This window comes from Ptychodera flava, chromosome 15, assembly GCF_041260155.1.
Source record: "Ptychodera flava strain L36383 chromosome 15, AS_Pfla_20210202, whole genome shotgun sequence".
Taxonomy (NCBI): domain Eukaryota; kingdom Metazoa; phylum Hemichordata; class Enteropneusta; family Ptychoderidae; genus Ptychodera; species Ptychodera flava.
Window position 1 is genome coordinate 9,895,355 of NC_091942.1, and position 22,704 is coordinate 9,918,058.

Genomic DNA, 22,704 nt, shown 5'->3' on the forward strand with positions numbered 1-22,704 from the left:
ATTGAGGACAATTATCAATTAAAAATGATTTGTTCCAGAAGTACATGTAATGTGGGGTTCCACCATAATCTGATTGGTTAGGGACTGGTCAGTTTCTTCGGCCTGGGGGAGGGGGGCAGTGGGTTATTTTATGCCGACGTCAAAAGTGGCTGACCCCCTCCCCGATTCCAACTTTCAAAAACATGCTGATTCCCTGTAGTCCAACTTTCGAAAACACGGTGACCCCCCCCCCCCCCCCCACCTCGCGGGCGACAAACGTAAATATAAATTCAATATATATATATATATATATATATATATATATATATAATATATATATATATATATATATTATATATATATATATATATATATATATATATATATATATATATATATATATATATATATATATATATATATTATATATTATATAGATAGATATCTTTCGTTCTCACTGATGCAACTATCTTCCTTTGTGACACAGGTTTTCTGTAAAAAGGTGCTTTTTTCATGACTAAAATAATTATTAACAAAAGGCAGTTGTCATTATTAGCTGTGCTTTCATGGTTTCAATAAAAAAAATTATATATAATATATATATATATATATATATATATATAATATATATATATATATATATATATATATATATATATATATATTGAATATATATTGGTTAGGGACTGCCAGTGGTCAGTTTCTTCGCCCTGGTTATATATATAACCACATGTCCAGAACTGTTGTACATAAATGGATGTCACTCATTACCATAATATCAAAGAGAGAAAAGCAGTAAATCAAAAACATTGATGGGTGTACATCCAGTTACATCTCCTGAGAAACCATAGAGAGCTATTTGTAGCCAAATCTGATATACCCAGTCCAGTGTCTGAGACGATCTTTTCTTTTAACATTGAAACCATGAAAGCACAGCTAATAATGACAACAACTGCCTTTTGTTAACAATTATTTAAGTAATGAAAAAAGCACCTTTTTACAGAAAACCTGTGACACAAAGGAAGACAGTTGCATCGATATCAGTGAGAACGAAAGATATTTTGTCATTTTTCTCTTTCTAAAGTATGTAACCAATATATTGTGAAATATTAGTCCATGTTGCTTTCTTATACTGAATTCTCATAGAAAAACAGAAAAGTCTCATTGGCTGAAGACTGTGCTGAAAAATATGTCTGATATTTTAAAGTAACGCGCCCGAAAAATATAAAACATACAGATATCTCTGATATATATGTCGATAAATCATGTATCATATATATATATATATATATATATATATATATATATATATATATATATATTGTTTACGCTACACCACTACTACACATACACCACTACACTAGTATACAAGGCATGGATGTACAAAAATAGAATCTATTTTTATACATCCATGGTCAAAGGAATGCTGGTGTCGGGCTGGCTGGTGCACTGGCCTAGTACACGCTAGACAATATATAGCACGCTAGACAATATATAGAACGGTATTTTGCGATACATAAAACTTGTAGCGGGATGTTGCGATATGTGGTGCGATATTTGCGCATGCTAATCAAAATACGGCCAAATCCCCCACCCAAAAACAGAAATTACCATGCCCGTGTTTTAGGGAGCCATCATCACCATTTACGGCCTGGTGGTCCGTGGAATTTCATCGGAAACTCCGAAATTTCGAGTACCCCCTCAACTGCCAACCATGATGAATTTGAGTAACTACCCTCTCTAATTCAGAAATTTTGATTGACCCCCTAGAAAAGTTAAATACCAATATTTGTAAAATTCACAAACTACATGTACAGAAAAAGTGAAGACCTTTCAAATCCTGGTTACCCTGCTAGATTATCGTCGGCTATCTCATGATGGTTGAAAAAGGTGAAACAAATGAAATGAAATTCAAAGTAACAACAAAATACAGATACTAGTAGAAAAAGCTCACGCCATAACCAGTACCATATAGTATTGTTTAATTTGGATGGATATAATAATTTTTTTACTGAGTAAAACTGTTACAACACCCCAAGGGGAGAGCAACTGAGAGACGAGGGTCCCCCTCTCGTATCGAAAATTTTGAGAAATTGAGGTGTGTAATGGTGCAATCTGAGAGGAGGTTCAATTTATTTTGCACTCGGTAAAATTGTTTGAAAATAACATTGAATACTGGTATTTTTATTACAATTTTTGCATGATTAGTGTTTGAGTCACAATATTCAACAACCAAACAATGACAATACATTTTGTAAAAAAACTGTTCTCAGTTTTCCAGAGACTGAAGACCAAAGAATATGCAGGAATGGAAAATATGTGACTTTCTTGTGTCATTTCTCCGGCTGCCAGCTTCTAATGACAAGCCTGAATCTGGTATAGTCAAATGTCAAAATGGTTATCGAACTGAAGTCAATTAAATATATGTTCCTGTGATAATAAAGGATGAATTCATAACAGTTCAGTTTTATCGATCCTAGATCATGTGAAAAATTTGAGAAATTGATGTTTGCAATGGTGCAGTCAGGTGCAATCTGAGAAGTGTTTCAATTTGCCTTTACTAGAAAAACTGTTAGAACACCCAAAGGAAGAGAGCACGAGAGGGAGGTGTCCCAACTCTTGCATCGAAAATTTTGAGAAATTCATGAGTGCAATGGTGTAATCTGAGATGTTTCAATTTATTTCGCACGAGAAACCCCCTTCTTCATCTCCACATTTTGAGCACCCCCTCCTTTAAGTTTTCCATGAGTGACCCCCTCACATTCCTCCGACCCCCATGCCGTAAATAGTGACGACTCCCTTAATTATCTGCGCCCCCCTACTTGTGTGAACTCGTTCAGATGCACGCGCAAAGCATTTAGGGAAACTGTCTGGGTACGTACGTACATTGACGGCCCAGCCGACTCGATGTTGTTTTTTTTGGTGCTTCATGTTTTACTCGGCTTTCTTGGTTAAATGTGACATGAAGTTGACAGACTTGGAGACGGCCTCGGAATCTTAGCAGAAAATCGTTTAGATGCGATCGGATAAGGTAATACCCTGTGAAAAAAGTCACACGAGTGATTTCAGTAATTTGGATTTTTGGGCCAACTTTTAGGAACGTCTTCGTTCACTTTCTCACATTGATCACTCGCAATCACAGGCGTGCTGTGGGCTGGGTAGTGTAGAGTTTATGCTGTGAGTTTATGCTATGCTACGTTCCGACGTTCTCATACGTAGACTATCCACAGCACGCCTGTGCTCGCAATATACGTCGAAACATAGTTACTGTGCCAGTAATTACGACCATGGTATGCCAATTACCATGTGCACAGGGCTAGGAGTTTTGTGTTTGTAAATGTATCAAATATGCTAATTTGCAGGGATTTTTGACAATTCACACGTATTTAACCTCTTGTAAAGTTACATTTGCATCTTTGTATGAACCAGACGGCTAAAATCACACTTGACGACTGCTTCGTAATCACCTACAAACATCGATTGGGTCATTCTGGGACGGGTTTATTTACATCCGTCTGGTGAGGTCACGCTTGGGTCAAACAGTTCGTAATGCCATCCAATGGTACAGCGCGTACTTCATCAGTGATCGACCACGGGGAAGTCTCGAGTGGCTAGTGGCGTACTCGAAACATCTTCACATTTAAATTTGTCTTTTTCACTGTCATTTACACATCCAAGATGGACTGTATCCAAGCAGGCCTGTACATCGGTGGCAGCGCTGACGCCAGGAATACAGAGGCCCTACACCATGCTGGAATAACACACGTCTTGTCTATCGAGTTGGTCAAACCCGAGGTTTCCCCAGATCTCGTGCACAAGTTTGTTCATCTCATGGATGAAGAAGAGTATGATATTCTGAACAAATTTCCGGACTGTATCAAGTTCATCCAAGAAGGCATCGAGAAGGGAGGCGTTCTCGTACACTGGTAAGTCAAGTTGATAGTGAAAACTGTGAATATATATACTTGTCCTGCAGTCGTAGAAATGTAAGTACTGCTTCTGCTAATGGGGATGGAAAGTAGAAGATAGAAAAACGGATTTCCACGATATCGGGACAGTTGAAATGAGAAACCCTCAAGTGTATGGTCAGGCTATTTTAGCGGTTATCAGCTCAAGAACAGCCATGGTTTAGCCTCTCTGTTTGAAGCAAGAACAGCTTTTTAGGGTAGACACATAGATGGGTGCCAAAGGACATCAATGGTAGACAGAACAATACTTTTAATCAACAAAGATTCCAGACATTCCGTTAACCTCATTTCCATGTCTGTATATTCTAACCCCACACTTGCAACTCTCACACACACATTTCTCATTACTTACACCTTATCTTTACATTTTAGTAGTGTCTTCAACGTACCCGAGCATTCTCTTTGCCACTTGAATTCATCCACAGCAAATAATTTCTGTAGGTTGACTTGAAGGTATGCCACTTACGAGGCAAAGACCGAAACTTCATAGTATCTCATCGCCTAGGGTCAATCAGGTCAAACTGAAAGTAATATGAAGGTGTAAATTTTCAAAGGATTTGTTTTTGATTTAAATATTCTGATAAAATCTGTATCGAATATAAAACTTCTCTTTTCTAGTCTACTGACAAACACCAGCTAAATTTTTGGGAGGTCTGAAATTCTGTAATGCATCCACATCTGTTCAACAGGGCTCGCGTTCACGTCTATTTCTTGCGTTTTCACGCAAAAATATGCTCTGTGCACGCAAATATTTGGTCACGGTTGCGTGACCGGCACGCAAAAAATCTGATAACCGGTATACCAACGCATAGCGCTACCAGTGACGTCGACGCCGCGCCTGCCTTGCATTGTCACGATAATGTAGGTGCAGTTACCTAGCGACGGAAAATTTCGCGCTGCCTGAGCTAAATAAGCATCCTCCAGGCGCCATGGCTTGCATACGTATGTACGTGATAACCAAAACAATAGACGCCACTCAATGCAACCATCCCGTTTTCCAGACATTCTCATGCAAATTATCAAAATAAAATGTTTCAATTTTGAAAAATGTGGCGACTTTATCGAACACGTTTTGAATCCTAGAGTAAACAACGACTATAAATCATGGCAGGCAGACAGCTATCGCTCTTTGAATTACACGTCGCTAAACGTCAAAAGACGGCAAAAAAGACCACTGAGGATAGTGCTGTGAGTGAGAGCCAGTCTAGTAACATCAAGCACGATGAAGTTACCGAAGGAACCAGTGATGTTCCACACAAGATACGCACAAACGCTATCAGCGAGATTGGGAACGACAATTTAACTGGCTCACGCTTAGCGATGCATCGTCGGCTACCCCCAAAATGCTGTGCAGGATTTGTGTCCGTGGCAAGAAGAAAAATAGATTCACCATAGGTTGCGACAACTATCAGCGATCAGCTCTTATCAACCATAGCGAAAGTAAAGACCATGCTGATGCAGTGAAAGAACTTGCCATGAAACGGAATTTCGTGACCGCGGTAAGCAATGCCAATAAAGCCAGCGAGGAGACTTTGATTGTTCAGTTACGAAGCGCATATTGGCTGATGAAAGAGGAAATGCCATCTCGATTATTTCCAAGTTATTGACTTTGCAAAAGTTGAATGAGTGTCCGTCTGTAGTTGATGCAAACATCTATACGCATCATGATTGTGTGTCAGACATGCAGGATGCTATCGACAGCGTAATACGCGAGGAAATTGCCGCGGACATCACACGCAGTCGAGTTATCGGTTTGCAACTCGACGAAAGCATTGACATCGCCGTGTACAAGAAGCTGGATCTGTATCTAAAGCTGGTCATTGATGGAAGGGCACGGACTCGGTTTGCCGGGAATATTAATGTCCCTGACGGCAAAGCAGAGACCATATACAACGCGGTCATTCAGTACTTTCAGGACAACGACATTCCTATCAACAAACTAGTCGGACTTGGCAGCGATGGGGCAGCCGTAATGACAGGGCAGCGGAGTGGCGTCGGAGTTAGGCTGAAAGTTGATATTCCACACCTGATACACATTCACTGCGTGGCCCATCGACTCGCCCTTGTCAGTTCTCAAGCCGCGGCTTCAGTAACACTAATCGAACGATATCAGGAAACTGTAAACCAAGTTTTTTCACTACTTTGACGCCTCGGCTCAACGATACGAACGTCTCCGAGCGCTTCAGGATGTGGTTGAAAGTACCAACGTAACACTTAAAAAGCCAACTCCCGTGAGATGGCTATCGCTTGAGTCAGCAGTGAAAGCGATTGATAAATGTTGGCCAGCTATATGCCTAACTCTCGAGAATGACGCAACTACCAATGCCAAAGCCCATGGAATACTCACGAAAGTGAAGGAATATTCGTTCGTTGCAATTACCAAACTATTATTGGATGTGCTTCCAACCATTACGCGAGTTAGCAAGACATTTCAAACTCAAAACCTAGATCTTTCCGTTCCACGAGTGATGGTCTTATCAGCCATCGATATTTTGACGGCGATACGTGATAATAACGATCTACTTGTTCGCGTAACCGACTTCAAGGCAAACATCCAACATTTCGACGAGAACGTGCACGCTTTCGCGACGTCGAAGTCCTTCAGTCACACGATCAACGTCAAGCTCAATTTGATCGTGCTGTCACCGACTTCCTGAACAAACTCATCGACAACTTAAATACCCGATTTCCCATCAATGCCCTTGATGTCTTGTCCGCATTCGACATCATATTCAATCCCCAGCGTCTTCCAGCTGCACAGAGAGAGATCGCAAATTTCGGTACGGCGGCCCTGGAGACGATTGTGAACCACTTCGGACACCAGAACGGGCTTTTCGATGTGGCACTACTGAGAGCTGACTTTCTGCAGTTTAAATATCTCGCGAACGGATATCGTCAACTGCTATTGCCCGATTTCTGTGAGGAACTTATTATGAATCACAGAGCAACATTTCCCGACTTCGCATCCCTCGCGGAAATTGCGGTGTGCATTCCGATAACGAGCGTCGAATGTGAACGTGGCTTCTCGTGCCAGAACAGAATAAAATCAAATTCAGAAGCTGCATAGGGGAAGGAAGGCTTCAGACTCTGATGCGTGTATCGATAGAGGGGCCAGATATGGCAGTGTTCGACTTCCGCCGTGCGCGAGAAATTTTTTTGGCTCAAAACGAAGGCAGAAGCCTTGAGGTCGAGTTCAAAGGCGGTCACGAGACGATGATGATACTCTAGGGTCTCTTCTTGGTTTCGGTGTACGCCTAGCTGCTTCTGTAGGTTTTCTGAGGCAGCTCAGCGTACACCAAAATCAAGGAGAGATCCTAAACTATGATGATGAACATTCTCATAGGTCTGAACTTTTCCCCAGTGACTTGTGTTTATATTTCTTGTTGATGAAACAAAATACGTATTAAATTCTTGATTTGAAGTTTGCAACCCGCACTTTCATCTTCTCCAAGCAAACAACAATGTAGTAGCGTGAGCACGTGTCAACTTCATAATGATGTAAATGTTATTCACGTAGTTGTCTTTATACATAACAAAAGGATCTAGGCCGGGTTACATTCGCGATCGTTTTTTTCCAGTAGGCGATAAGCGAAAATGTAGTCGGGTACTGCAGTGTATACCATTGTGTTTTTGAAAAAAAAAATTCAACACAACCCCTTCCAAGGTACAAGTATTTTATTCGCCACATTGTTTAAAGCATTAGCGTCACTAGACAGTTCAATGTACGCATTAAAGTGGTTACTTACCTGCCAAGCCAGTTTGTCTATTGTTACTTTGTTGCACGTAATTGAAATTGGTATTCACGCAAATTTTTTTAGGGCTTTGCGTGCACTGCACGTGAAAAATAAAATTTCGAACGCGATCTTTCATTGATTCATGCACCAGATCACATGGGATGCTATCTTTACATGTAGCTTACAGTATATATTCTCACTAAAGATATTTTTTTGTTCTGAACTGCGTCAGGTGCTGGATTGGGAAAATACACTTTGGTGGATGTAGATATTTGTATTGATGCTTTATATAAAAATACATTCGTACCATAAAAAGGGATATTGCCTCAACTGGAAAGAGGATAGCTTGAAAATATACAAAATTGACTTCTTATATTTCAAGTGGTCATATTACAAAACTTTCCATTTTAACATGTGCCTGGTGACATTTTTGGTTTCTTCAATGTTAATGAAAGATCTTGCTACAAAGGTCTATTGTTGAACAGAACATGCTGCAAAGAGAATTCACTGAATTAAAATGGAGGACCTTGAGTGATTTAGTGGTGCATTGAACTTCTTTATCATAATACTTGTTGTTTTTAACTTGTCAAGACAAATCGTCAAAATGCAAATTTTCTACTAAATTGAGATACTTAAAATTTTTGTTGATCTTTTTAAGTCAAAGAAAAAGGAAGAAGATGATAAATATTTTCATTTTAATTTTTTAAATTTTTGTGGATTTTTTTTATCGAATTTACCAGCAGAATGTAATGTTATCCATGACAGAAGGGAACCAGATATGTCGTTTCACAATTATCCTTATGCATGAAATGTAGCAAATTCCTCCTTGAAACTTGAAATGTAGCAAATGCAGTAAGCTTCAGTGGTCACCCTGGGTGGGCAGCTAGTTGATGTCAATGTGATGTGGGCATTGTTATCATGGCTTGAAACTCAAGTTCAATTTGAGAACAGCCATCAAGTAACTTTTAGAACTTCACGCAGGCTGGCTGGCTCTGATGGCAGGTTTTGCATATTTTAATCATAGTGAGCTGATTGACACATGATTTATGCAGATATCTATTTTTGAAATTTCCTCCAGTGGGACTCATAGGACTGTCATTGAATGAACTTCTTAATAAAAAGTTATTTGTACTATTTCACTGTTGTAAATGATATCGATCAAATTCTTTATAATATAAATATAGGTTGCATTTCTAGTCATATCGCAAACAAAATTCTTACATAGGATGGAAATCTGGCTGTTCTTTTCTCATAGTCCTATTGAAATGTTCAATGCAAGTCCAAAAAATCTTTACTTCTGTGATTAAATAGCCAGCTTTATAGGCAAGTACCATAGCATAGATGAGAATGCAGAGCTGTTACCCACAGCTGAATGTCATAGATATGTTGTGTTCCAAGCATTTGCCCAACATCACACACTGTTATAAGTCAGAATTAAGAATTAAATGGTCAAAGCAGCTATTAACACTTCAGTCACTGGGATGAATTTTGCCTTGAACACAAAAGTTTACACCTGTTTACAAGGAGCCTTAGTATTGTGAGTGTTATTACAGTACTTCTAACCAATAGATTGGATCTACCCCGTGTTTCCTCTGGCTTCTGAATTTTTTTTAGTAAATTTACGAATTGGGTATAGAAACTTTTCGTAAATTTTGAAATTCATAAGTAAACTTAACCGTTCCAATAGGGAATATCATTCAATCAAATTCAAATTAAGTACAACATGTGCTTAGACAGAACTATTTTGAGGTTTGGGGGCCTTCAGCTCTCAGTCAACTAGCTGCCTCCTTGCATTCGTATATTTACGAATCAACAATGAAAAAAATTAGTAAATCATCTAAAAAATTAGTAATTTTATGAATTTGTGAGTGGCAGAGGAAACACAGATACCTAACTTATGCACCGGGAAACAGATGAGTAAAATTGTTGATCTGATTAACTCTTCATGTCTGATGCATTACAGATGTTATCTACAGGCTAACTGACCAGTCTGGTTAGATTATTCACTGAGACTAACAATCTATTTATATTATATTACTATTAATTATCGTACTGTATTACTTTATCTTTATTGAAGAAAAATTTTGAACTTACTTTTGTATTACACTTTTGTTGTCATAAATGTGATGTCAATCCTATATTTACAAGCAAGCAATAAAATGTTATTATTATTATTATATCAGAGATGCAGGGTCAGACGATTGTTACAAGTGGCCAGACTGATGACTACTATTTACTGTACCTTAAATTCCGATGAATACATAAAATGTATAATTCTAGACCAATGAATATTGTGCTTGGATAATTATTCATCATATTGTTGATTTGCATAATCAAACAATATGTGTTAATATATTCAGCATAAATGAATATATCCATCTGGGATATTGAGATTTTGGATGTAAAATTTGTGTGTTCCAGACACAAAAGAATTTCACTTTCCTTTTCCCTGCAATGTTATTCTCCAAAATTTCAAAACAGTGTTAGTAATTGCATCTATATTTAGATTGTATACATTTGCTGGTTTGTCAAGCTGGTCAGGCCCACATAAACTTCCGTTTGAGTGACCAAGTTTGCATTAAGATGATGACATTTTGCTAAAATGATTTGTCACCCCTAGTTTCATGTCAACGATGTCAATGTGTTTTGAACTTTCACCTCTAGAATGGATGTATCATAAACTATATTGACTTGCCTCAGATGACACATCCATTTAATCCTGACACGTACTAGCTGAGCATTACACTACCACACACATACCAGCTTTTGATATTAATCCTCCATTCATTTATCATGTTCTACATACATATGTACATGCGATGCTGCTGATTTAATTTCAAAATTTGGTCCGGTGAGACACAAGTGACAATTTCCATCAGATCACTAATTTTCACCACTTTGCACAAACATGTATGCAGGTGTTCTCAATTTTTTATGTAAATATGATATATGATAGGTCAGGTGAAAGTTTGCGTGGAAAATACACAGGGCAAACTGTGTTTCATGTTTACCAGTACATAAGATGCAGTATATTGATTTATCTACAAGTGTCAATGTACATATTAACTTAGTTTATGTCGATTTCAGTGGAAAGAGACAAGTACAGTAATTTTTGGCAAAATCAATGAATTCTAAAGTACACTGAACGAAACCTAATTATCACCCTTTCATTCTTGCTCTTCATCATCAAGCATAGACCATTATCTGAGTTGGCCTGGAAATTGACCTCAATTTGACCCAGAAACTACACACATCTTATCACTCCCACCCAGACTATGCCAGTCCCTGATACATTCCAGTACATCAGCTCTTATTGATAGTGGACTGGAAGCTCAGCGGGATAGACAGTGTCTCGTTTCCACGAGTAGAAATTCCCAAACTAAGTCAGAAGTAAATCATTCCGAAAATAGCATTCCTGTAAAATGCCAGCAACTCCAGACTCCATTATAGTTCAGCTGTTCTATTAGTTAAGTCATCAGGGAATATTTACCAGTACATTTAGTAAAGAGTTGTAATAGTTTAGGATTATAATGGGAGTGGATGTTTATCGCAGAAATTTAAGTCAATGCTTAAGATCCGCAAAGCAGTACTCTATCAGCACAAATTTGTACATTCTAAGATGCGCACACATGTATACACAAATTTGTACATTCAAAGATATGCACATACACAAATTTGCACGTTCAAAGATATGCACATACACAAATTTGCACGTTCAAAGATATGCACACATACACAAATTTGCACATTCAAAGATACGCACACATACACAAATTTGCACATTCAAAGATACACACACATACACAAATTTGCACATTCAAAGATACGTACACATACACAAAATTGCACATTCAAAGATACACACACATACACAAATTGGCACATTCAAACATATGCACACATACACAAATTGGCACATTCAAAGATACACACCCACAGGTGCATAATAATGTACTATTTGGAAATGATCACTAAAAGTAATGTACTAAATTCTATTTTGTAACAAATTTATGTCAGTATGTATATACTTTCTAACACTTTTGATTTGCTGACATATGAAAGTGTATATTAACCAATAGACAAGTTTAACACTTTTAAATTGTTACTTTTTTGGTGAGTAACATTAAAATGACATCCTGTTTGTAAATATTTGGATGCTGTGTATCTGTAGGTCTGTATGAAAGACTGGTGATTTAATGGCTAGAATGTAAATACAAATGAACTGATTTATGTTTGAACAATTCACTTTTTTCACTTCATGCAGACAGCCTGGTAAAAGGACACGATTGCTGATGTTACAAAAATAAATACATGACAACATTAAAAAATTTCTCATCCTGACCAACAGCATATTTTGCAGCTTTCAAAACTGAAACATCTCTGCATTGCAACTTGAGATGTTTACACAGACATGACAACTTTCCTTCCTTCCTGAGTGGTATTCCATTGTTCCGAGACAGTCAGATCTTAAATTGACAACTTCAGACAAATCCTGAAATTGAAATCGGACCGTGTGCAATGTATCATATTCAGCATGGATTTGTCTTTCAACACTCCCATTACAACCGGTCAATTAATTACATCATCTGCTCGCTCTTCTTACAGTATTGGGCATATAGCATTTCAGTAATTTGTTGTTTATTGTAATGTAAAAATTCCTCTTTGACTGTCAAGCATTCATGCATTCCCAAAAGTATGATATCATATCAAATTGTGCTTTCACCTAAGTTACACATACACAATATGTGGTAGTCACTCTATTTGTTAACTCGTAGCTATATTCATAACACTAAATCACATTCTTGTATTTTTTTTCTTTTCTGTTCATCTCCAACCTCTTAACTTTTTCTCCGCCTGTGTTTTCCATTCACTGTCACTGTCTTTCATTCCTACCTTTCTTTCTCCCACTGAACCACTGTCTTCCTTCAAAACCACAGCGCCATGGGTGCATCTAGAAGCGCCGCTGTCATCCTTGCCTATATCATGCAAAGCGAGAAGCTTTCGCTACAAGACGCTGTGGCTAAAGTGAAAGAAAAACGTGAGAGGATAAGGTACGATGAATGACGTGGGAAAATGTGATCTCTAGCTTTCCTTTTCTTTTCCTTTTCTGTTCACAGCGCATTTGGTGCATCGCGCAGTGCCACAGTAATCCTTGCCTATCTGATTTTTTCGGAGAGACTTTCTCTGGAAGAAGCAATCACCAAGGTCAAGGCAATAAGGCCAAACATAAGGTCTGTGCTCATCCAAAGAAGTATGGCAAAACAAATTTTTAAGGGGAAACATGCAGCCGTGACCGGCAGTAAGGGCTCCATTTGATCAGTCTGTTATTAAAATATTAAAGTAAGATATCTAGTGATACATAGTACTGGTAACTAATAATATGATGGGTGTGTCTCAGACTTTTGAAGGTGATTACAAATATAAAATGTGTAAAGCAACTCTGAAATCTTTAAAAATTGCCAATTCATCAATTGTATATCAGTTAAAGTAGTACACACCTCAAAAATAAAATACGTAAACTTTTGTCCAAAATTTCCTCAAAAGGAAACTTTACACTAGTCTCGCATGCCAGACCTCGAACCTGCATGTGACGCGAGCGGCGAAGCCGCGAGCAGCGAGTAACCGCAGTTACGAGGTCTGGCAAGAACCAACTGCTCAGGAATGTGATGACGTCAAAGTGGGCTGTCTTTCCTATGCTAATAAGTATAACTTTGGACCACCGCGTACGTACAGACTGCCATAACGCATTTTCACTGTACTTGTCCACCACGTTTCACATATCTGCGCCGAAAAAAAAACTCAAGCAAAAATCTACGGCGACAATTTATTTGTGAGGCCATTTACCACCAGCTCATTGGCAGTTGAATGGGGCCAAAAGTCTGAGCTTCTTTGAACGGAGCAAAATGAAAAAGCAAACTCCATAGAGGATGTCGACGCCGACGATCAACAAATGCAATCCCAAGCATTGAAGCAAGGCCGGAGCAACCTTAAAATTAGAGATTGGCCATATCCTGTCGGCAAATTCACGGAAACGTCGTCTCCTTCCAGATAATCTGTCATCAGTGGCTACCTCCTGCTTCGGTTTCAGGCTGTCCATCACCACTTTCTTCAACGGCATAGATCATTTTTGCAGATTTTTTTCACCATGGTTAATGGGATAGCCATAGCGTAACCGTGATTCATGAAGCCGTACTGTCTGAGGTCAACGTAAGGCAGTTTACTTCGAATGAAACATTTCTGGATGAATGACACAATCATTCAGTCAAATTCAAAAGGCTATTTTTAGACGCTCCACCTACATTCATGAATAAACAACAGATGTACTCTTTCATCCAGCCGATTTTCGAAGCATTCTATTGGACAGTATATATAGCTCGTCGGTTCCAGCCAGACCTAGTAACCTGCGGTTACTCGCTGCCCGCGGCTTCGCCGCTCGCGCCGCACGCAGGTTTCGAGGTCTGGCATGCGAGACTAACTTTACACTATCCCTTTCAAAATCGAAAATAAAAATCAGGGCTCCCAGTGCAAAAGTTGGTACTAGAGAAGCAAACTATCCAATATTTACCCACAGTTGAAGTTCAAAATGGGTGCCATAAGCAAAAATAAAAATAAAATTGATTTTGACAAATATAAGCCGATGAAAACTTTTACTCCGACCAAAGAGCTTCATTTTAATGAGCCCCACAAGTGATAGACCAAAACTCTAATGTAAAAGTTTGAGTCTGAATGGGTATGTGTCTCAGAGTTGCATTCTACCTAAAGGCAACATGTTGTTATCAATAGGCACTACATGATTTATTCCTTGCTAGTTTCCGATACAGTTGAGAAAAGACTTCTCATAAAAATTAAAAGATGGGTGTAGGCACGTTGTCAGGCAAATTTACTTTTTTTCGGCATTATTTTGCTGTTTCCGAATGTAAAGAGATTTCAGTGACATTCAATACAATGGCTTGTTGCTTTCAAACCGGTAATAACCTACAAAATGCAGGAAATAATGACAGACTTTCCTGCATATACCAAAACACTTGTGAAGGATTAGTGGTATATTATTACTGCAAGCATTTTTCATCCATAAATTAAAAAATCACTTCTCCCAATGACAATATATAACCCACAAAAAGTAAACAAGTTTGCAACTGATAGTTTCCTTTCAATCATATGACATAAAAAAATTAAGTGACGCTGACTGAAATTTTCATTTGAACATTTCTTTTTGCCATAAGCAACTTTGCTGAGTTGAAAGAATTCCAAATACATTGTATATTTAGAAGTTACAAAAAAAAGATTCCAAAAATAGTATGAAAACTAATACCAAAATCGAATTCTATTCTATCCAAGCAACTTCATTTGAATATCTGTCATTTCACTGAACAGTAACAGGCGTGCAGTTTGATCCCTATGTAAACCCACACGTGGTGCCCTTATCATCACCAGTGACGTAGATTTAATGCCATAAAAACCATATGACTTGCGGAAATGCCTACTTCATGAATTCTCAGTGCTATTTCTAGGACTATCCACATGTACGTGTGCACTTGAAAGTTGAGTACCTCTTTGCCTTTTAATAGCGAACACTGTTTACCCACATGCCATTATGACCGGTGTCGTGATGAAGCAGAAATAGCCACAAGTCAGAAATCTAAAACGTTACGATCATTGAGTAAACCTGCATGATGCAGGATATGGAGAGAGATATGTTTTTATCTTTATTGATTTCAGATATATAATATGCGTATCTATATTTAGGAAATATTGAAGCAAATCAGAAAAGAATTGCTCCCCAATGCCTCAGTCAATGAATTGGTTTGGAAGCTTTAAGATTACATCTTGGGAGTATGAAGTATCACATATAACCATACAAATTTGACATCATTCAGTTACTTCTTTATCCCTGTTTGAGAGCTTCTGTTTTCATCCGCTTATAAAACAAAGTTAAGTTGTAAGAAATGTAGTTGCCTTTACATAAAAAGAATGTTCCCTTGATGTCATGAAAGGGATTTCGGACAGAGTTCTTGTTTATTTTTATTTGTAATTTCTTTTTTCCACAAAGAGATAGACTGAGTTTAACCATCAAAGATCTGCAATCTTCAGATTTATAAGATATGAAGTAATAGCCTTGTAAAACATGGTGACCCAAGAAAATTATTACCAAGAAAATAAATCTGTAAATTTAATTGTGATATCTTGTATGTCATCAGGTCAGGTTACGGGTGCAATTTCAAGGGATAGTAGTCATGCCAACAATTTGAGACGTTTCTGTCAATAATGAAATGCAAGTTTGTTGTTAATCAGAGCAAAGCTGCACAAGTGAAGCAGCATAATTTTTGAATGATATCGAAAGATTTCAAATCAAGTGGACTAACATTGAACATTTTTTTTGAAGTCATGTTAGTTTTTGCAGCTTTTCTTTTCTGCGTCATTCTCTTTTGTGAAATTAAAATAAACAAAAAAGTTAAATTTTACAAAGGAGTTGCTGTAGCTTACACCTTGCCTCTGATTTGTCTTGATACAGACCCAATGATGGGTTCATGCACCAGCTGAGAATATTTGATGCTATGGGAGGAGTCATTGATCCTGAGAGCCCACTCTACAAACAGTATCAACTTGATTTCAGGCAAGAAGTCAGAGGTAAGACAAGGTCAAGGATGTGGTTGTACTTTCAGACTGAACTCCCATCTTTTGTTGCACAAATGTATGTTATTTCCCAGCTATGTATATCAGCGACATTGTATATAGTGGAAGGTTTGTCACGACAAGATGATGACTTTGATATTCTCTTACCCCCCCACCCCCCAAAAAAAAAGAAAGAAAGTTTTGTTTTACCACAGGATAATTTTCTGTGGCACATGATATCTTTTGGTGATCTCCTTTAAATATGATGTTGTGCAGAACATTAAATCTCCTTGCACACTCTTTACAAGTCAAAATTTAAAAAGTTGTTGAAAACATTTCAGGTTAAAGCCTTTACAGCAAGTATCAGTGTGAAGGAAATTCAATAGAATTAAGCTAGCACTGAAAAAGGCAACACCAAACAAAAAACTGTTTTTCAAGGTTTGGAGCATTGTTTTAACAATTATGAAACATGCATATCTCATTTGGCAGTTACCATACCTAACCACAAATGAATGTAACAATTCCAAAGTCAAACCATTATCAGATAGTTTGAAATCTGTCATGAACATTTCTCTGCCATGAAATGTGAAAGTTCAGATATATATGAGTGATCAGAAACAGTAGACATTATGCCATTATCTTGTCATGGGAACATTCATTTCATGTTGGATACTTGTTTTCATGTTAACAGAGCCTGTAGTGTACGTTACTTTCAAAGTGATGTACAAACTGGACACCACAGATGGACACAAAGAAACCGTAGCAGTCACCGGTGACCACCGTCTGTTGGGCAAGTGGAAGAAGCACCGGTTGATGAAGTCAAAGTGGGGTCCCGACTGCTGGGAGATCACGCTGGCATTTTCACAGCACTCCACGCTCAACTGGAAATTTGTGGTAGTGGAGTACCAGAAGGCATCCAGCCGTCAGTATGGTCCCAAATCAACATACGGATGCGGGAAAGTGGTTCGATGGGAGGAAGGAAATAATAGAGTTTTGCACACCGGAACTGAGCAGTGGATTCTGATTGAAGGCCAGTGGGAAAAGTATTAGATTGAGGAACTCTTCAACAATAGAAATAGAGTACATCACTTTTCACTTTTTAGACAATTACATCACCGCTGACTGTAGAATGGAATACACCTCTTTCCATGTGGACATACCTTTATATAGAAATAACAGCAGTGCTACTGTCTTGATCAATCATGAACAGTGCTTGAGTGTGCCGTCTCTTTCATCATGGGGAGTTGAAAACTATATGGTGACCAGAGTAGTGGTTTTCAGATCAAATGAGAACATACTGCAGAATCAGTAGCCTTCGTGGACTCCTCATTCAGACCAATCCATTCAACCAGTAGGAAAGTTAGGAATATCTGCTTTAATTTTCTTTGATGGCCACAACACTGTCACAGAGTAAAATTTTACTGAGTATGAGATGGGAACCATATCATGGGTGTGGCGAGACGAAATGGAATGTTCCTATACAATTGCCTAAATGGCTCAACGCTTCTAAAGATGGGAACTTATGAGCTTGTCTTCTATTTGGATGGATGTAGGCATCTTTGATTCTGTGGTGAACGAGAACATGTTCATTCATCTAATGAAGGGTGGATTTGTTGAAACTAAGTTGCAAGAAAGATGGATGGCTTCAGGGGTGTTCAATGGTTTATTTGTCTGACTCTGGTCTTATATGATTTTCTACTCTGCACAGGAGCAAGAATTTAGTAACTACTTTTCACCACCTAGGAAAAATGTGTTTCCAGCAGTTATTCATTCCTCAGACTGCACTGTGGATACGTTAATCAGGCAACACCTTGTAGGACGTAGAGTGCGCCCTCTATGGCATGAAATATTGTATGACACCCAATGTCCACCTTCATACAGCAGTATGGAAAAATGAATTTTGACTTGGTCGTCATCCATTTGAAGAGATCTTTTTTCCAAACATAAACACAAAACTTTTTAACGCAAATCTTCAGAGGCACTTTTTACCTTACCATATAGTTTTATGAATTTTACCCACTAGTGAATTGGAAAGTTGATATCCGAGCAGTAATTTCTAATGTAATTAATGCGTTCGGAAATGTGAAAAGTACCAAACATTTATTTACAGATAGTTCACAGCTAGATTTAATTTGGACTGAAATATTTAAATGTGTGAGTTTCATCGGGAATGTCACTTGTTACTGACTAAAAACTTTAAAAAATGTATGGATGGACCATTTTACAACAAACATTTGAAGATCTGAATTTAGTTAGAAAAGATATTTTCAAGAATGACCACGATTCCATATGCAATACTAATGTTTCAAGCTGTATTACAGCCTGGCAGTCTTCAAACTATTTGTAACAGAAAAAGCAGTTTCATTTTTCAAAATATTCGTAATAGAAAGCAATAGTGTTTTAAACACACTGGTATATCACCCATATACCGGGGTAATTTGTTTTGTTAAATATCACTTGCTTTTGACAAGATGGCTCATTGCCGCTAAACAAAACAGTTACGAATATATTTATACTTATTTTTTATACAAAAACAGCATCTGACCGTCTAACCATATCCAACTTTAACACCAGCTTTTCCACTGTCATTTAACACAAGTATTTTATTATTAATATATCATCAACTCAGCTTTGCATGAAATAATTAATTTATCATTGGATTTTATGAAACACAGGCTCCCACATATTTATTCAGTGGAATTGAATAGAGTTCAACAGTTCAAGTTTACACTTCAATGGATCTCAGTGTAATGCTACATACATCACACATGCTTAGATCCATAGACTGTAACTCAAGGTTTGCGTCAAATAAGAAAAAAGAAAATACGCAAAAGAAGCAAAGTTAATTCTTGAGTAAGTTGAGAAGAATATTTAGACATGGTTGACAAGGGACAAAACAACCAAGCTGTTACACTTACAAAGACATAAAAGGTGTGTGTGCAGAGACCTAGCTATAGCAACACATCTTACATTACAACGTTACATTGCACTGTGTTTCAATAGTGAGGTATTCTCATGATCGCATTTTGGCCACCGGTTTCATGGCAGCTCAGTAGTGATTGCAGATCAGCTAACCAGTGTGTTGCTTACCAGTTTAAGACAATGATGATGTGTTTTACACCAATGCAAGTCAATGCTGTAATTTTATGATTGTATTAACGGCAACACAGAATGAAACAATTCTAGGTGTGTTTATTTTTTGTCAGATACCAGACAAATTAACAGGTTGTGTACTAATTTGAATTGGCTATGACCCCTTCAAAAAATATGTTCTAATTCATAACCGGGATATAAATATACTTTGTGTAAATTTGTCTCCTTCACTGGCTGCCAATTCATAGCAATTACTGTCCCTCAGAGAAATTTCTTATACACTTATACTCTTAAATATTGCATATTTTCATATTCTAGACTCCCTGTCAACTTTCAATATGACAAGCATTCACGGCATGCTAATTACACAGTTGAGTGCATTCTTTTCAAGTCAGTAAGCAAGGCATGAAATTTTACGTAATTGCATTGACCGATTTCATCTCGCATCCGTCCTTGGGAGACTGGGAAGCATGGTGCATGCCAGGGTTTCTAGGCGTACAACCAAATATTGTTGACTAAGTTATTGAACAGAACAAGCAATTTCTATTCTTAATTTGTCATCTTATGCTGGATATCATGGTTTCTATAGTAAATATGCATTTGTTACAGAGTAAAACTGCTTTTTATTTTCCTCTATGAGTTTGTATAACAAGTGTCTACTCGAAAAGCCTGTATGGCTGCATCCTTGTTTTCAGTCCAACATTATTTCTCATACTCGCATAGAAACTTGTTGTGACAAAGTTTTCTGTATTGGTTACATCTTCAGCGTTGTCAGTAAATCAAGTGCAATCTATACAAAAATCTGGAAGAAAAGCCAGGTCATACACCCCCTGATCCAATACCAACATGGTACAAACCCAGTTGAATGTCCACATACATCTTTCATGGAAGTTTTTAGATTTTCCATTGTGGAAAAAGAACTCTGAACTCTGTCTTAACTATTGAAATACATTGAAAATGTATGTCACTTGTAAGATATGGAATACTGGCAATCTTTTGCCCATAATTTGGTTCTTGTTGGCAAGTTTATCTTTCACAGCATGGAGTATGCATGCAGTTCCAATTTTTGCTGTTCAATATCATTTCCCAGTTCTGATTCTAAAGTTTGTACTTGATGTACGAGTAGGTGTATTTTTCAGATATCTATCACAACACACCACGCCAATTTCAGTAACTTGAGTGAGTTTTGAGCTAGACCCACTGAAATAATGGAAAAGGATGCACCGTTTCACAGAAAAAGACTGACTGACCATAAATTAGTCACCTTAAACTTGAATATATTTACAGTTGCCAATATATCTATCAGTATTATGTAGAGTTTAACACTGTTTGAAATTTTATTTATTTTTCCATTTTAGTATAATATTATACGCCTGTAAAGTTTATTTTGAAATGGCTACAAGGCATGCTTGACATCCATTACTCTTGTATATTACAGCATTTGAAACACTTTATAATGAAATTGGAAATAAAAACTTACGCATGCTTGCAGTTCGAGGTGTTTACTGTGTATCAGAAATGTTCACAGATGTGAAATGGTATGTCTCAGTTTCTTACACATCAACAGCCATGGTATGACAGCTTTGAATGGATTCACCTCCTTTTTCAACCCTTTCACTCCTTGATTTTGTCCAACCCCATTGTTTTTGATGATGATTAGAGCTCTGTATTGAGAAATGTGTTTTAACCCTTTCACCCCCAGTTCCCTGTATACAGGTCCAACTTTACCATAGAAAACAATGGATTCCTTGGGACAAACCATGGTGGTGAAAGGGTTAAAGGCAGTGTTCACTCCAGTTCCCTGTCCACACTCACCATTGATAACGATGGGTTTTGGCCAAACCATGGTGATGAAAGGGTTAGAGGAAATCTAGAAAAAAATGTCCATAGAGGTTACAAGTTCAGAAAGTGACTCTGTTTTACCCCGTGCTGAATGATGTTCATATAACAGTATAATCAGGTATTGAGAAAGACAAATGATATCTTATGGGTCAAATAGTGGTTCTATGTGTAACAATATTCCTTGTCCATCATTCAAGAAATATCTCCAGTCATGAATTTTACCTTATAAGGGAAATATGAAGTGTCCTCCATGTAAGAATCTTCGACTCCCAGAGAACAGCAGAAACTAGCTCGGTTCCATAGCGCCCTCTATTGATCAAAATCAGTATGTCACCGTGACAGATCAAAGTGCCTTTACAGGTAGATGTCTTGCACAACTTACGAGTTTTAGTAGCTCATGCCCCTACTTTTAAATTCCTCTTATAGACAGAGATAGGCTACAATATTTTTACCCTGCCTTTTTTATTTCCATCAAAGCACAGCCAGAAGACTCAGTACGTAAAATGGTTATTTTATGCAGGCTGAGGTGAAGCTACTTTCTCCGACTTTCCAATTTTTTTTCTGAATTTGCACTCATACAGTACACACAATCCTTTCAAGACTAGCTTTCTGTTGAGTTATAATCTATTTTTAGAACGCTGTAAAATACAGTCCACTGGCTATCGCAACTCACAGAAAACAAATATTTGTATGTACCTCAGCCCTGGCCTGATCTGACACTTCTTATGGTGGTTCTGGAATGCCACTGTTGTTGTTACTGTCAGCATAAAGTAATAGAACAAACTGGGACTGAATGTAAAGAAATTATTCCATGAAGTTGTCTCGGGGCAGACCTCAGGGTAGACCTTGGTTATTTTAGCCCAGAGTCTGACTGACATGGTCGTGCCAGGAATGCTAAAGTTGGTTTGCTGAGCCACTTTGTTTATTCTTTCTCGCAAATATTTTGTTTCTCCTTGCACCAAATGAGCTCTTAAGTGCTTTGACTTTACATCATGTGAAGGAGTTCACCCGGTGCAGTCAGTGATTTTGAACGGGGACAGTAGCAGTAGATGTGATTCTTTGAATTTTTCTTCTTTAAAGGCAGAGTGCGCCCCAAGGACATATATTTGGACACTCACACTTTTACAATACTCTTTCTGTCTACTAATTGTAGGGTTTCACTTTGAAGCTCATTGAGAAAATTAAGTTTTCACTGGCTTATTTTTGTGAAAACTGAAAATTTCATTTTTCCTTATTTAAAAGTTAACACAGGGGTGGCAGGCATTTTGAATTTCAAAGTTCAGTAACTATTGGGTAATTTGTTTCTCTGTTACCCCTCATTTTTATTCTTGATTTGTAAAAGGAATGGTTTAAATTTTCCTAATCCTAAAAGATTGAGCAAAATTTTGAGGCACACACTATCTTAAGTGTTGTTACTGTATTGTTGCTGTGAGGAGTTTATGACTAAATTCTGACAATGAAAGTGTCGCTTTCAA

General features: G+C 37.7%; 1 protein-coding gene across 2 annotated transcripts; it reads left to right on the forward strand.

The window, feature by feature from the left end:
* Positions 1-2,829: 2,829 nt before the first annotated feature.
* Positions 2,830-20,878, forward strand: LOC139151102 (dual specificity protein phosphatase 12-like). Of its 2 annotated transcripts, none has more exons than XM_070723644.1 (5): positions 2,830-3,010; positions 3,658-3,905; positions 12,619-12,732; positions 16,194-16,309; positions 16,986-20,878. In XM_070723644.1, exons 1-5 carry the CDS (start codon positions 2,996-2,998, stop codon positions 17,342-17,344), a joined length of 852 nt encoding a protein of 283 aa, XP_070579745.1. In that variant the 5' UTR covers positions 2,830-2,995; the 3' UTR covers positions 17,345-20,878. The 2 variants fall into 2 exon arrangements, with proteins under 2 accessions (XP_070579745.1, XP_070579746.1); XM_070723645.1 differs by lacking the exon at positions 12,619-12,732 and adding an exon at positions 12,799-12,912.
* Positions 20,879-22,704: the final 1,826 nt, after the last annotated feature.